At 41.5% G+C, this 13,667-nt stretch overlaps 1 protein-coding gene across 2 annotated transcripts in view; it reads right to left on the reverse strand.

Moving 5' to 3' along the window:
• The window catches only part of EIF2AK4 (eukaryotic translation initiation factor 2 alpha kinase 4), a 97,263-nt gene that overhangs the window by 68,823 nt on the left and 14,773 nt on the right, over positions 1-13,667 (reverse strand). For both annotated transcript variants that reach the window (XR_011500874.1, XM_014847337.3), the window contains exons 2-6: positions 13,456-13,568; positions 9,622-9,724; positions 4,116-4,268; positions 1,980-2,060; positions 662-810 (exon numbers count right to left, since the gene is read on the reverse strand). Coding sequence is in view for 1 of the 2 variants with exons in the window: in XM_014847337.3 (XP_014702823.3) it covers positions 662-810; positions 1,980-2,060; positions 4,116-4,268; positions 9,622-9,724; positions 13,456-13,568 (599 nt within the window). In the remaining variant the exon portion in view is untranslated. The remainder of the gene's footprint in view (positions 1-661; positions 811-1,979; positions 2,061-4,115; positions 4,269-9,621; positions 9,725-13,455; positions 13,569-13,667) is intronic.

Consider the following 13,667-nt stretch of genomic DNA (forward strand, 5'->3'; position numbering starts at 1 on the left):
CCGGTTTCATTAAAGATACCTGGAAAGTATTAAAACAAATGAAGATTTTTTTTTTCCTGCTTTTTCTCCCCAAATGCCCCCAGTATATAGTTGTATATTTCAGTTGTGCGTCCTTCTAGTTGTGGCACGTGGGACGCTGCCTCAACATGGCCTGATGAGCAGTGCCATGTCCACGCCCAGGATCCGAACCCTCGACCGCTGAAGCGGACCGCGCCAACTTAACCACTTGGCCACGGGGCCGGCCCCAAAGATTTTTATATTGCTACTAATACAATAAGACATACAGACTTTGAAAAAGTTATTAAAACTATTATTTTAAAATTCCATCAAATTTTGGGACTGGCCCCGTGGCCGAGTGGTTAAGTTCGCACGCTCCGCTGCAGGCGGCCCAGTGTTTCGTTGGTTCGAATCCTGGGCGCGGACATGACACTGCTCATCAAACCACGCTGAGGCAGCGTCCCACATACCACAACTAGAAGGACCCACAACGAAGAATATACAACTATGTACCGGGGGGGGGGGGGGGGGGGGCTTTGGGGAGAAAAAGGAAAAAATAAAATCTTTAAAAAAAAAAAAAAAAATTTCCGTCAAATTTTACTCTAAGTTGTTTTAATCCTGCTTCATTCTTTATCCTTCCAGATCAGAAATCTCAGGGACTTACTTAGACCTTCCAGAGGAGTTGGTCCGATGTTTACCATTTCCTACAAAGTCAGAAGAGCCTCCAAGGAGAATGGCAGCTGTTCTTAGTCTTTCTGGGTCTTTCCTAGGGGTATGATCTTGGTTTGACAAACTAACAATTTCCAAACGTTCCTAGAAAAAACAAAAGTAAAACTGATTTTAGACGTAAGTCATAAATGGAAGACAACCATGGTACCTAATTATAAATTCAGTAGCGAGTTCAAATCTTATTTAAGCCGAATGCTTACAAGTGTAATAAAGTTGAAGCCAACTTTTAAAAATTTAGTGTACTGGTTGTACTGGTTCAAGAACTGAAGGCCAGGTTACAATTTCAAGAGAATGTGAACTTTATAAATGAAAATGCTAGGATCTTGGAAAATGTGTGCAAAGTTAGGGAGAAGAGCAAGAGGAGATGAACAGAAAGGGGAAGGATTCAAAGCAGAGTGGCTGTCGGGAAGGGAGATCGGATCAGACAGGAGAACTGGTGGAAACAGGAATATCACCTTACATTTGTGTACGGCTCTGTACTCTCACAGAAGGCATACATTTATCTGTGGAATAATTACATGAGACAGAAGAAAAGGCATCATCAGTCCCATTTTAGGGGATGAGGAAAATGAGTCACAGAGAGTGTCACCTGTCAAGGTCACAGAGCTCGGCAGTAAAAAAGCCGACGCTTTAAGCCAGGTGCTCCTTCTTGTACATCACTGCCTCCTCCCACTACACCTCACAGTTTCCTTTAAGCTAAATGCCGTACTTAGATAAATGAGAATGAGTAAAATTTTCAGTGGACCTCTCCAAATACGTAAAACTGGTGCTTTGACTGAGCTAGACTCAGGAAAAATACAGGAAAAAGACTTTATCCTTTTTCACCAATGCCTTTCAAACTTGTTCTGCTGAATCCTTCCTTTCCATCACTGAAAGAAATCTCAGGCAGATCCATATGGTTTCCATTCACTCTTCAGTATGAATGATTAGTTCTATTTTCCAGGTATTAAGAATTCCAGTCTGGGTTAATTATCAAAGCTTCAATCTCTTCTCTCCCTCGACGCGTTTGATAAACTACTCTAGTTACATAAGCCTAAGGTCATCTGCAGATAATATACAACTCTAAATTTTGCTACCTATTTAGGGAATCTACAATAGACAATAAATGATGTTTGGGGGATATCTTTAGTGCTTCACTTTAAGCTTTACTACTGATAGTAACATAGGAGGGGAAAATATCACCAACAGCAATAAAAAGATTTTATGTTTAGCAAAATGTAAACTATTCTAGTACAGCAGAACTGATAGAGTACCTGCTTAGCCATTTCTTTCCTTTTTTTCTCTTCTTTGATCTCTTCTTTCCTTCTCTGAATCTCATGAAGGATTTCACGTTGCTGCAATGAAACATACCACCATCAAATGTCAATCTCTGAAACCCATGCAACATATCAATTCTGAAATCACAAAAAATCCTTTGAATTTCACTAATTCAAGCCCTCCTTTCCTAAGAGACCCGAGTTTATAGAATATTAGTACAAATTGGAGTTACATCAGTTTTATCCGAGTTCTTATGCAATAGGCATTCCCATTTAAATAGGTCTCAAGACTGTGGGGAGTGGCATTTACTCCCCACTCTTCATGTTTCCATGCGGAGGGACTTTCACTACGGCAACACCACTGGCCTCACTTCTTCCCACACTTGACTTCGCCCCTCCTCTTTGATATCTGCCTGTCTGCAGAATCACGCGCTGGTGCCTGCCTCTGCCACTGGCTGCAGGGCCGACTCAGTGGAGGTGGGCTGAGCTGTCAGTGCCTGGACCTGGGGGGGCAATGGCACAGGCACCACACCCACACGCCATGGACCTTCATGTACATTTTCCCAACAGCTTTCTCAGTATTAAAAGTGGCATTCTGATCTCTATCCATTTGACTCATGCATCTTTGCTCAAATGGTTCTGAATTTAGGTAAGAAAATAGTGTTTTTATGAGTCCCCTAGAATACCAGGTTGTAAATATCAAAACTAATAAGAGACTCATCAAAAACTATAACAGCAATAGCACAAAATGTAAAAACATACCCAAAGCTTATAGGTAGTTACAGCAGTACACCAAAATAAGATTGCTAAGTATCTTTATTTTCTAATAAAAATGTGCCTTCCTAAAAATCGTTAACAGTTAAGAAACTTCCAAACTCTATTAAATAGGAGATAAGCAACAACAAAATGAATGGGACCCACAAAGAGAGAATGTTAACATACAGGATGAACAAAATAAAGCAGAAAAAAAAAAAATGAACCTGGAGCAAGAACCTAAGAAAAGCAGGAAAAACAAAACCCTAGAAGTAACTGTAAGAAATAGCAACATCTAAAGGAAGAAAACCAGAAAGCTCACCAAAAGATAAAAATAAACAGAGAAATATTCCTGGATAGGAAGTCTGAATATTGCCAAGACGTCAATTCTTCCTAAAGGAATAGATAAGTTTAGTGCAATTTTACTCAAAATCCCAGGGGGTTTATTTGTTTTTTTTTTTTTTATTTTGAGAAAGCAATCCTACAGTTCATCTGTAAGAGTAAATGAGTGAGAATGGCTAAGAAAAAAAAAGAATAATGGAAGATGAAGAGACAAGGGGCTTGAATTTTCAGATATTAAAACATTTATCAAGATACAACAATTCAAAGAGTATGGCATAGACCCAAGAAAAAATAGACGAATTGAGCGAGATAGGTCATTCACAAATAGAACTTAGTACATATTAGCTAAAATACACTCTTAAGGAAGTATTACAAATCACTTAAGAAAGAATGATTATTTAATAAACGTGTTAGGAAAATGGGAAAAAAAAATAAATTTAGACTCTCATTTCTACAACCCAGACCAAAATAAGTTCTAGATAAGTTGACTAAAAGACTAAAGAGGAAACAAAAACTAGCTTAAAAATCAAGAAGGAGATTTTGATGCGTACATTATCTTTGATTAAACGATTCAAAAATAACACAGGAGTATACATCCTCACGCAAATAAAGAAAAAATACAAATGCTTAGTGAACCCAAAGAGTTCAGTCTCTGACTTCTGCTGTCACTGGGGCACGAGATGCTTGTCCCACAGAGGGAAGAAAGAAAGAGCCTCTAAAACTCAGTCAAAGTCCTGCACAGCTTTACAAGCGCAGAAAGACCACAAGAAGCTTGGCTAAGCTGACTTCTTTTTTCTTTTCTTTTAGTTAAAGACCTGGACTAAAGGTTCTAGGGGCAGCACCGATGTTTGTGGGGAGGGAACCACTCACAGAATTTCTCAGTTACTCTTAGGGCATCCTTGCACGTGAATCCATAGTTCTTGAATCAAATACTGAGCAAAACTTCAAAAAAGCTAACTGTGTAGGCAGAGACAGAGTAAAAACCTATACAAGCTCAGAGTCCTCCGGGCTGGCGCCCCGGAGTGACAAGAGTCTTACCTCCTGCTCCTTTTTCCTCTCGGCCTCTATCAGCCTCCGCTGCTCCTCCTGAGCCTGCCTTGCCAGCATTTCTTCATGAAAAGACTTGGGAGGGGGCTTGTTATGCTCGCTGAGGAACGACTGCACATGGTAAGCCAACTCAAATATCATCACCTAAATGCATAGATGAAAATCAACCACAAACGGTCAAATAATGGGAAGACAGGGCCCAAAGGAAAGACATACATGCAGGCAATCAGAGACCCACTCATAGCAGTGATATTCATCTTCACACGACACATTCTGAATTAGGTATATGATGCAATCACGGCAGGAAAAAGCTTTTACAGGAATGATCCCATTGTGTTGCCATCGAGACAAATCACCATCCAGATAAATAAAAAGCTTCACTTTCCTTTTGTAGTCCTATTCAATTTATTGGCATTTTTTTATACAATAAATCCAATAAAAGGTTTTTCTGTGCAAATAAATCTGATAAACTATATACGACTGCATAAAAGTGAAAACTACTTTCCCAACTAGAAAACCTGCCTAAATAATGACAGTTGAGCAGAGGGTAATCATTGCTAACACGAGAGCTTTCATCTGCCCCCACAGCATCCTGAGAACATTGTATCGGGGTACGGAGGCAACTATTTAAAGGCCTCTATATGCCCCTGCTAGCAATGGCCCAGCAGGACGCTGATCAACACTCAGCATTTCCACTGAGGGAAGCATTCACACATAGTACCCAAAGGAAAAATGCCCCCCTCAGACATTCTTGATGTGAACACAGGAAGCCACTTTTCTCTACCCTAAGTCATAAATCATACCCAGGTTGGTAAACCAATAGAACAAGGGTTTCTGGGACCCCACACTGACTGACTATCCCAACCTGAAAGAGGTCAAGAGTGCCACGTTCCTTCTGCAGAGGACCACCACTCTCAAGTTTCTTGTTTCTCAATTAGAGTGAAGCAGCTTAAACATTCTTATTTCTAAGGGGACTTACCAGGGTGGCAAACAGTAACAGAAGTCATCGTGCACAAGAAGATAAAGTTAGTTCACTTGGTGTTCACTTTTCTCTCGAGCAGTAAACGAAAGGAACCACAGCTACCGTCAGGGGAGGGTAAGATACTTTTATTACGCCAGAGCTGTGGCATTCACTGGATATACTTCGATTCACAGTCGAGAAACACTCATCTGGAGTCTAAGAGGCAAGTTCTTCTAAGAAACGCTCTTATAAGGAAAGCTGGGAAAAGTAGGCAGTTTCTATTATATCAAAGAGAAACCGCTTCTACACCAGGAAGTGGCCAGGAGCCAAACGATGGAGGATTTTCTTTCGCCAATTTATTTAATTTACTAGGATTTTATCTACAAACAAATCTGATAAAATATGAGAGACTGGATGAAAATAAGAACTATTCTCCCAACTGGCTCTGGTCCCTCTCTCCCCCATATCTACATGGTCCATTGTCCTGCTCCTCTCAGGCCTCTGCTCAAATGTCACCCTATCAGAGGCCTCTCCTGACCTCCTTATTTACAACAGTCTCTCCACCATCACCTCACAATACACATCTCTACTAGTCAGGGCTCTCCAGAAAAACAGAACCAATAGGATGTGTGTGTGTGTGTGTATACATAGAGAGAGACGGAGAGGTGGATATTGATTGATTGATTGATTGGTTGGTTGACTTTAAGGAATTGGCTCACGAGATTATAGAAGCTGGCAAGTCCAAAATCTGTAGGGTAGGCCGGCAGGCTGGAGACCCAGGGAAGAGGTGATGTTGCAGTTCAAGTCCGAAGGCCATCTCCTGGCAATTCCCTCTTTTTCCAGGGAGGCCAGTCTTTTTTCTATTAAAGCCTTCAACTGCTTAAATGAGACCCACCCACATTACGGAGGGTAATTTGCTTAACTCAAAGTCTACTGATTTAAATGTTAATCTCATCTAAAAAATACCTTCACAGAAACATCTAGAATAATGTTTGGCCAAATATCAGAGTACTGTGGCCTAAGCGAAGCTGAGAAAAAATTAACCATCACAACATCTATTAGGACAGCTAAAATAAAAAAGTGACAACACCTTGGGGCCACCCAGTGGCGCAGCGGTTTAGTGCGCATGTTCCACTTTGGAGGCCCAGGGTTCGCCGGTTTGGATCCCAGGTGCGGACATGGCACTGCTTGGCAGGCCATGCTGTGGTAGGTGTCCCACATATAAAGTAGAGGAAGATGGGCACAGATATTAGCTCAGGGCCAGTCTTCCTCTGCAAAAAGAGGAGGATTGGCAGCAGATGTTGGCTCAGGGCTCATCTTCCTCAAAAAACAAAGAAAAAGCAACAACACCAAATGGTGGCAAGGATGTGCAGAAACTGGATCACTCCCCTATTGCTGGTGGAAATGTAAAGTGGTACAGCCAATCTGGAAAAGTTTGGCAGTTTCTTAAAAACTGAACATGTAACTGCTGTATACCTACAACTGTACTCCTGGGCACTTATCCAGAGAAATGAAAACTTAGGTTCACACAAAAACCTGTACATGAATGTTTATAGCAGCTTTATGTTTAATAGCCAAACACTGGAAACAATCCAGATCTCTTTCACCTGGCAGATGGCTAAAGAAACAATGGTACATCTACATCATGGACCACTACTCAGCAATAAAAAGTAACAACTACTGACAAACGCAACAATTTGGATGAGTCTCCAGAGAATTATACTGAGTGAAAAGAAGCCAATCCCGAAGGTTACATACTATATGATTCTACTTACTTCCTCGAAATGAGAAAACTACAGAAATGGAGAAGAGATTAGTCATTGCCAAGTGTCAAGGAGAGGGTGGGGGTGAAAGGGGGTGGCTAGAAAAGGGCACCATGAGGGATCCTTCTGGTGATGGAACTATTCTGTATCTCGACTCTATCAATGTCAGTACCCTGGTTATGATGCTGTGCTATAGTTTTGTACAATGTTACTGTTGGGGCAAACTGGGTAAAGAGTACATGGGATCTCTCAGTATTATTTCTAACAACTGCATGTGAATTTGTAATTATCTCAAAATAAAAAGTGTAATTTAAAATAAAGCCAAAAAAAAAAAAAAAAGAAGGCAGCAACAAAGGCAAAAAGCTTTGGGGACTTTTTGGGGACTAAAACAAATCAAAGTGGGACTACAACAAATTAAAAAACTTCTATACAGCAAAGGAAACCATCCACAAAATGAAAAGGCAACCTAGAGAATGGGAGAAAATATTTGCAAATCAGATATCTGATAAGGGGCTAATATCCAAAATATATAAGGAACTCATCCAACTCAATAGCAAAAAACCCAATTAAAAAATGGGCAGGGGAACACAACAGACATTTTTCCAAAGAAGACAGATGGCCAACAGGTACATGAACAGGGGTTCAACATCACTCATCATCAGGGAGATGCAAATCCAAACCACAATGAGATACCAGCTCACACCTGTTAGAATGACTATCATTAAAAAGACAACAGATGACAAATGTTGGCAAAGATGTAGAGAAAAGGGAACCCTTGTGCACTGTTGGTGGGAATGGAAATTGGTGCAAGTACTATAGAAAACAGTACGGAGGGTCCTCAAAAAATTAAAAATAGAACTACCACATGGTCCAGCAATCCCACTTCTGAGTACATATCCAGAGGAAATGAAAACAGAATCTTGAAGAGATATCTGCACTCCTACGTTATTGCAGCATTATTCACAACAGTCGAGTTAAAGAAACTATCTAAATGTCCGTCAATGGATGAATGAATAAAGAATATGTGGTACATATACACAATGGATTACCATTCAAACATGAGAAAGGACATCCTGCTGTTTGCAAGAACATGGACGGACCTTGAGGACACTGTGATAAGTGAAATAAGTCAAAGACAAAGAATGACAAATACCATATTTTCTCACACGTGGGATCTAAAAAGGCTGAACTCATAAAAATAGAGACTAGAATGGTGGTTACCAGGGGCTGCGGGGTAGGAGAAAAGGGGAGATATAGGTCAAAGGGTATAAACTTCCAGCTATAACATGAATAAGTTCTGGGGAATTCAATGTACAGCATAGTGATTGTAGTTAATAATATTGTACTGTGAAAAATAAATAGATAAAATAAAGCAAAAAATTTTTTTTTAAAAAAATCACAAATCATGAATTCAAGAAAGCAAGAAATTCAAGGATCTTGTAGCTGAATTTTCAGTCTAACTCCATATTATTTTTCAGTTAGACGTTAGAGTCCCCTTACACTAGAAAGAACTGTGGAATAATTCCCAAGGCCTAGCTTTTTGTCCAGGCTGTTCTACAATCACCGTTTGTACCTCAACAATCACTAATGTTCATGGAAATACCAGGGGCCAGCCCCGTGGCCAAATGGTTAGGTTCGCATGCTCCACTTCAGTGACCCAGGGTTTCTCCGGTTCAGCTCCTGAGCGCAGACCTAGCACCGCTCATCAGGCCATGCTGAAGCGGCGTCCCACAGAGCAGAACTGCAGGGACCTACAACTAGAGTGTACAACTATGTCCTGGGGGGCTTTGGGGAGAAGAAAAAAAAAGACTGGCAACAGATGTTAGCTCAGGGCCAATCTTAAAAAAAAAAAAAGCAAAGTATCATCTGTTTAAAAAAAAAAAACAAAAACAGAAAGGAAATACCAACTTAGAGGGGGCAAAATTTTTATAGCCAAAAAGCACCTGACGGATCACACTGTGACTCACTCTACTATAGAATGCAAGTGAAAAACTATCCACTATCTTCACCAGAGGTCCAAAACAGACAAGGAGCCCTAGGGCTAGTCCTTACTTAACTCTTCTCAGTTTTCACAGGATGAGTTAGTTAAGCATGAGCTGCCTAGGCAAAAACAGTGATTCGACACCAAAGTGAGAAAAAAATGGATTATACGTCAATGGAATTGGTGGGGCCTAAGGAACACACAGTAATACTCCCTGCCCAGAGAGGGAGTTCTGCCACTCAAGAGGGAACTCATGTAGACCCTGATGTCCAGAGGATTAAGAAAGAATTAGTAGTGAACTAAGCATGAATGCTCAGGTATAGATGGGACACTGAAGGAGCAGAGTATGTTGCTAATTATTGGGAAGGGAAACAATTAGTTCTTCTGGTGTGAAAAGGGGACAGGTGGCAAAGTTTGGTCAGAAATCACTTGTCTGCAAACATTTTCCAACATAAAAGTTCAAGTCACAATCCGGTCAAGACGCCAGGTCCAACATGTGCAAAAAGTATGGTCAGGTTCACAGGGACCGTTTTCAGAAAAATTCGTAAGCATCAATAGTACCATTGAAATACACTTCACAATGTGTCATTCATAAAGACTGTAAATTAAAGTAATATAAACAGCCACGTTCCCCTTTATAGATATCAATAAGAAACAAAACATTCTAGTCAAAATCGGATTTGAGGTGCAATGGAAAAGGCTTCAAGCCAAAGAAAAGGCAGGAAGGCAAACATCGGTGAACATGATGAGATCTTTACTGTCCTCTTATGATTCCAGTTTAACAAATCTTACCTCCCCACAGTGTTTTTTGGCCATTTCTTCTAGGCGGGATTTTAACAAATTAACACTTTCATTTGACAGACCTTTGGCATTCTTTAACTCTATTTCCGGGACTCTGGAAAAGAAAAAAATAAAAAGGAATTACTCCAGAAAGAATGGTCTGTTTGCATTAATATTCGCTAAGTTCCAAGCACTGGGCCTGCAGATTCCACACAGGCCTCACTTGTGAACCTCTCTATCCCCCAGCAACACTTCCTCTCTCTCAAAAGGATTTCACCTCCACCCCAGCAACTCTGTTGACACAGTGCTTGACATGGAGTCACCTGCAGCCTGCGGGGCAGAAGACAGCTGGCCAGCTGTCAGTGTGGGCTGTGGGGTGCCCTGCTCCCTCAGGTGACCAGACTCACTCGGGCTCCACCCTGGTATCTCCCCAACTCCTGTCTCTGATTTCAGCTTTACAGTCTGAATAAAGTTTCCCACATCAACTCCTATTTATTACTTAAAAAAAAAATCACTCCAGCTCTGTGTGTGACTTGTCTAATAACTTCACCATGCACTCCCTTGTACGGTCATGCTCAACCCTGGCTCGGCCCCAACATCAATCAACCCAGCTCCGACAGCTCACCCGCTGGAGTCCAAGTGCTTCGTGTTTGTCTGTGTGCTCTAGCATAAAGCAGCACGAGAATAACGAGGGAAGACACAGCCACGGTGGTTGATCTAGTATTCCCATGACACACTGTGTCTTAGTCACTGACTGTAAATGAGGTGGAAACGCTCACTGACCCGTGCACAGATCTGGTGGTGCACACTCTGCCAACTTGGCCTATTCCAAAGACACCTCACTCACACTCCTTTTCATCCCTGTACAGCCCACTCAGATGCAACACTTGCCACTCAAGGAAAGGACACAGCCGGCCCTCAGGTTTCCTTTCATTCCCAACTACTAAACACCCAATAACAATCCACTGAGATTAAATAGGCTTTATTTAGTTATAATGAAGAGAAGATGATTCTCTACTTCCTACCCAGCATTTCTGAGTAATCCATGGTATTTCACCCTAGCAAAGCCTTTACTACTCACTCACCCACGCATTCTCTCAATGCTCTGGTGTGACAGGTTGCTACAATCATTATCTACTTGAACAGACGGAAATCTGAAAGAAAGTACTGAGTCTATGGATGATCTATCCACCATATTGTGATTTATAAGAAATATATATTTGGTCTTTGCCCAGTTTCTGGCTCACAGCTCCCAAATGCCTAGGAATCTCCTAAGCGTTGAGCGATAAAGGTGTCTTTTGTTATGTTAATGAGGTGACTTCTGAAAAGCACCTAAGGATGCGGCTGGTTGCCAATGGAGGATTAGAGGGTTGGAACTTTCAGTCCTACCCGCTGACCTCCGGGGAGGGGTGAGGGGCTGGAGGTTGAATCAACCACCAATGGCCAATGATTTCATCAATCATGCCTGTGTACTGAAGCCTCCATAAAAACCCAAAAGGACAGGGTTCAGAGAGCTTCCGGGTTGGTGAACACATAGAGATTGGGGAGAATGGCGCACGCACCTAGAGGGCATGGAAACTCCTTGCCCCTTCCCCATACCTTGCCCTATGCATCTCTTCCATCTGGATGTTCCCGAGTTGTATCGTTTTATAATAAACAAATAACCTAGTAAGTAAAATGTTTCTCTGAGTTCTGCGAGTTGCTCTAGCAAATTAACTGAACCTGAGGACGAGGTCCTGGGAACCTCTGATTTATAGGCAGTCGGTCAGAAGTACAGGTAACCACCTGGGCTTGCAACTAGTGTCTGAAGTGGGGTGGGGGGCCAGGGTGGTGCAGTCTTGCAGGACTGACCCTTAACCTGTTAACCTGTGGAGCCTGATGTTATCTCCAGGTACACAGTGTCAGAATAGAGTTGAACTCCTGGACACTCTGCTGGTGTCTGAGAATTGTTTGTTGGTGTGGGGACTGCCTACCCCATATTGGAAACTGGGTCTCGCAACACCCAAAAGACCATCTAACCCAGGATTCTTTTTCTCATAGTGGCATCAGGGACTATTTTGCAGAAAAGGGGAGTTTTCGTGTACCATATCATCTCAAAGGACAGGAACGTTCCCTCAAGTCAAGCCTTACATAATTGTTTTTTAAAATTTAAGCAGTCATTATATAGCAGCATTGACAGTTTGGTAAAAAATTCAATATTACAACACTAATTACCTTTTTTTAAAAATTTTCCAATTTTCTCTTTATCCCTTTGCCATGCAATTTATAATTTTATGTAGCTGATACAATGTTCACTTTTCAACTTTTCATAAGTATTTCCATGTTGTTTCCTAAATAATCATCCCATAATATTTTACCAAATGGACACATCAAGATTTACCCAAATAGTTCTCTAATGTAGTGGTTCTCGACCAGGGGTGACTGCGCCCCCCAAGGTACACATGTCAATGTCAAGAGGGCAAAGAAGCTCCATGCCCCTTCCTACATTCCTTGCCTATGCACTTCTTCCATTTGGCTGTTCCTGAGTTGTATCCTTTATAATAAATTGGTAATAGGAAGTCAAGCTCCCTCCTGAGTTCTGTGAGTTGTTCTAGCAAATTATCAAACCTGAAGACAGGGTTGTGGAAACCTGTGACCATACAGCCAGTCAATCAGAAATATGGGGACTTGCAACTGGCGTCTGAAGTCTTGTGGGACTTGAGTCCTTAACCCGTGGGATCTGCAATAACTACAGATAGTGTCAGAGTTGAATTTAATTGTTGGACACCCAGTTGGTGTCAGAAAAGACGCTACTTATTTGGGATCAGGAAAGATAAAACCTACAGAGGCACTGTCTTATTTTTCTCTCATAAATTTAATTACCCTTTAATCAATTCATTAATTAACTTTCTGCAAACCTACTCTAGGCACAGTGTTTGGGGTAAAAGAGGGTCATTGACTATAAGGAGCTTGTCTTGACCTATCTCTGTTTTCATATCCTCCACCACCTCTCAGGATAACAAATTCCATAAATCTACCACCCACAGTGTAAGGCAGTGCTTCCTTTTATTTGTCACTTTCTTCACTGGTTCCCTGCACATAAGCTCAAACCACAAAACATCATCCAGGCCAATGTGCCATTCCAGGTGGAATGTCTCGAGAAAGATTACATGGAATATACACGATACTTTGAAAAAAGAATGCTTGAGTCCTGGTGGTTAATGCTTTTGCTTTACGAGAGGTTCTCAACTGGAGGTGGTACTGTCTTTGGGAGGAGTCTGGAAATATGTGGGGTTTCTTGGTTGTCTCACTGACCGAGAACACTCCTGGCATCAGTGGGTAGGGCCCAGGGATGCCAGATGCCATGCAGGGCACGGGACAGCCCTGCCCAGTGAAGACTCGTCAGCAGTGCCCTCGAGAAGCACGGCAACTCTAAATCCTCCTTTATTCTGCAAGTCAAAGTCCCATTAGGCCCAGAAGGCCTCTTAAGTGCTAATGCCAATTATGCTTTAAAACTAAGCACACAAGGGCTTTAATAGTCACCACACCTTCTAGATTCTTCCTCTTCCTAGTTTATTAAGAATTAAACAAACAAAAGTTACCACGTCCGAGGAAGCTAACACTAGTCCTAGAGAAAATATTAGGATCCGCAGGGACCATTCTACAAGGAGAAGCAAACTTAACACGAGACAGGTTCCACGAAAATGTCCAGCGCTGATGGAGTTTTGATGAAATATGGGTGGTAGGGAACGAAATTTTAAATGGGATCAGGGCAGGAAGGAAAAAATACCATTAAGTTCAACCTGTTTCTATGTTGTCAAAACAGAGAAGTAAAATCACACAAAAGCTGTTTATAAATGTACTCACACATCGGGATAGGTTGGCGGGCATTTGACCCTCAAATCCACTTTCACATACACTTCCTCACCAGCCAGGCCCTGAGGGTACAGAACCAAATTGATTTCAGGGGGCTCTTTGACCTAAAAGAGAAAAAGAAAATCTTTTTTTTCTAAAGAGCCAATCATTAATGATTAAGATAATGATCATCTTACCTCAAAAGTTCTACTCTTTAAATATTA

Source organism: Equus asinus, chromosome 2, assembly GCF_041296235.1.
Source record: "Equus asinus isolate D_3611 breed Donkey chromosome 2, EquAss-T2T_v2, whole genome shotgun sequence".
NCBI lineage: Eukaryota > Metazoa > Chordata > Mammalia > Perissodactyla > Equidae > Equus > Equus asinus.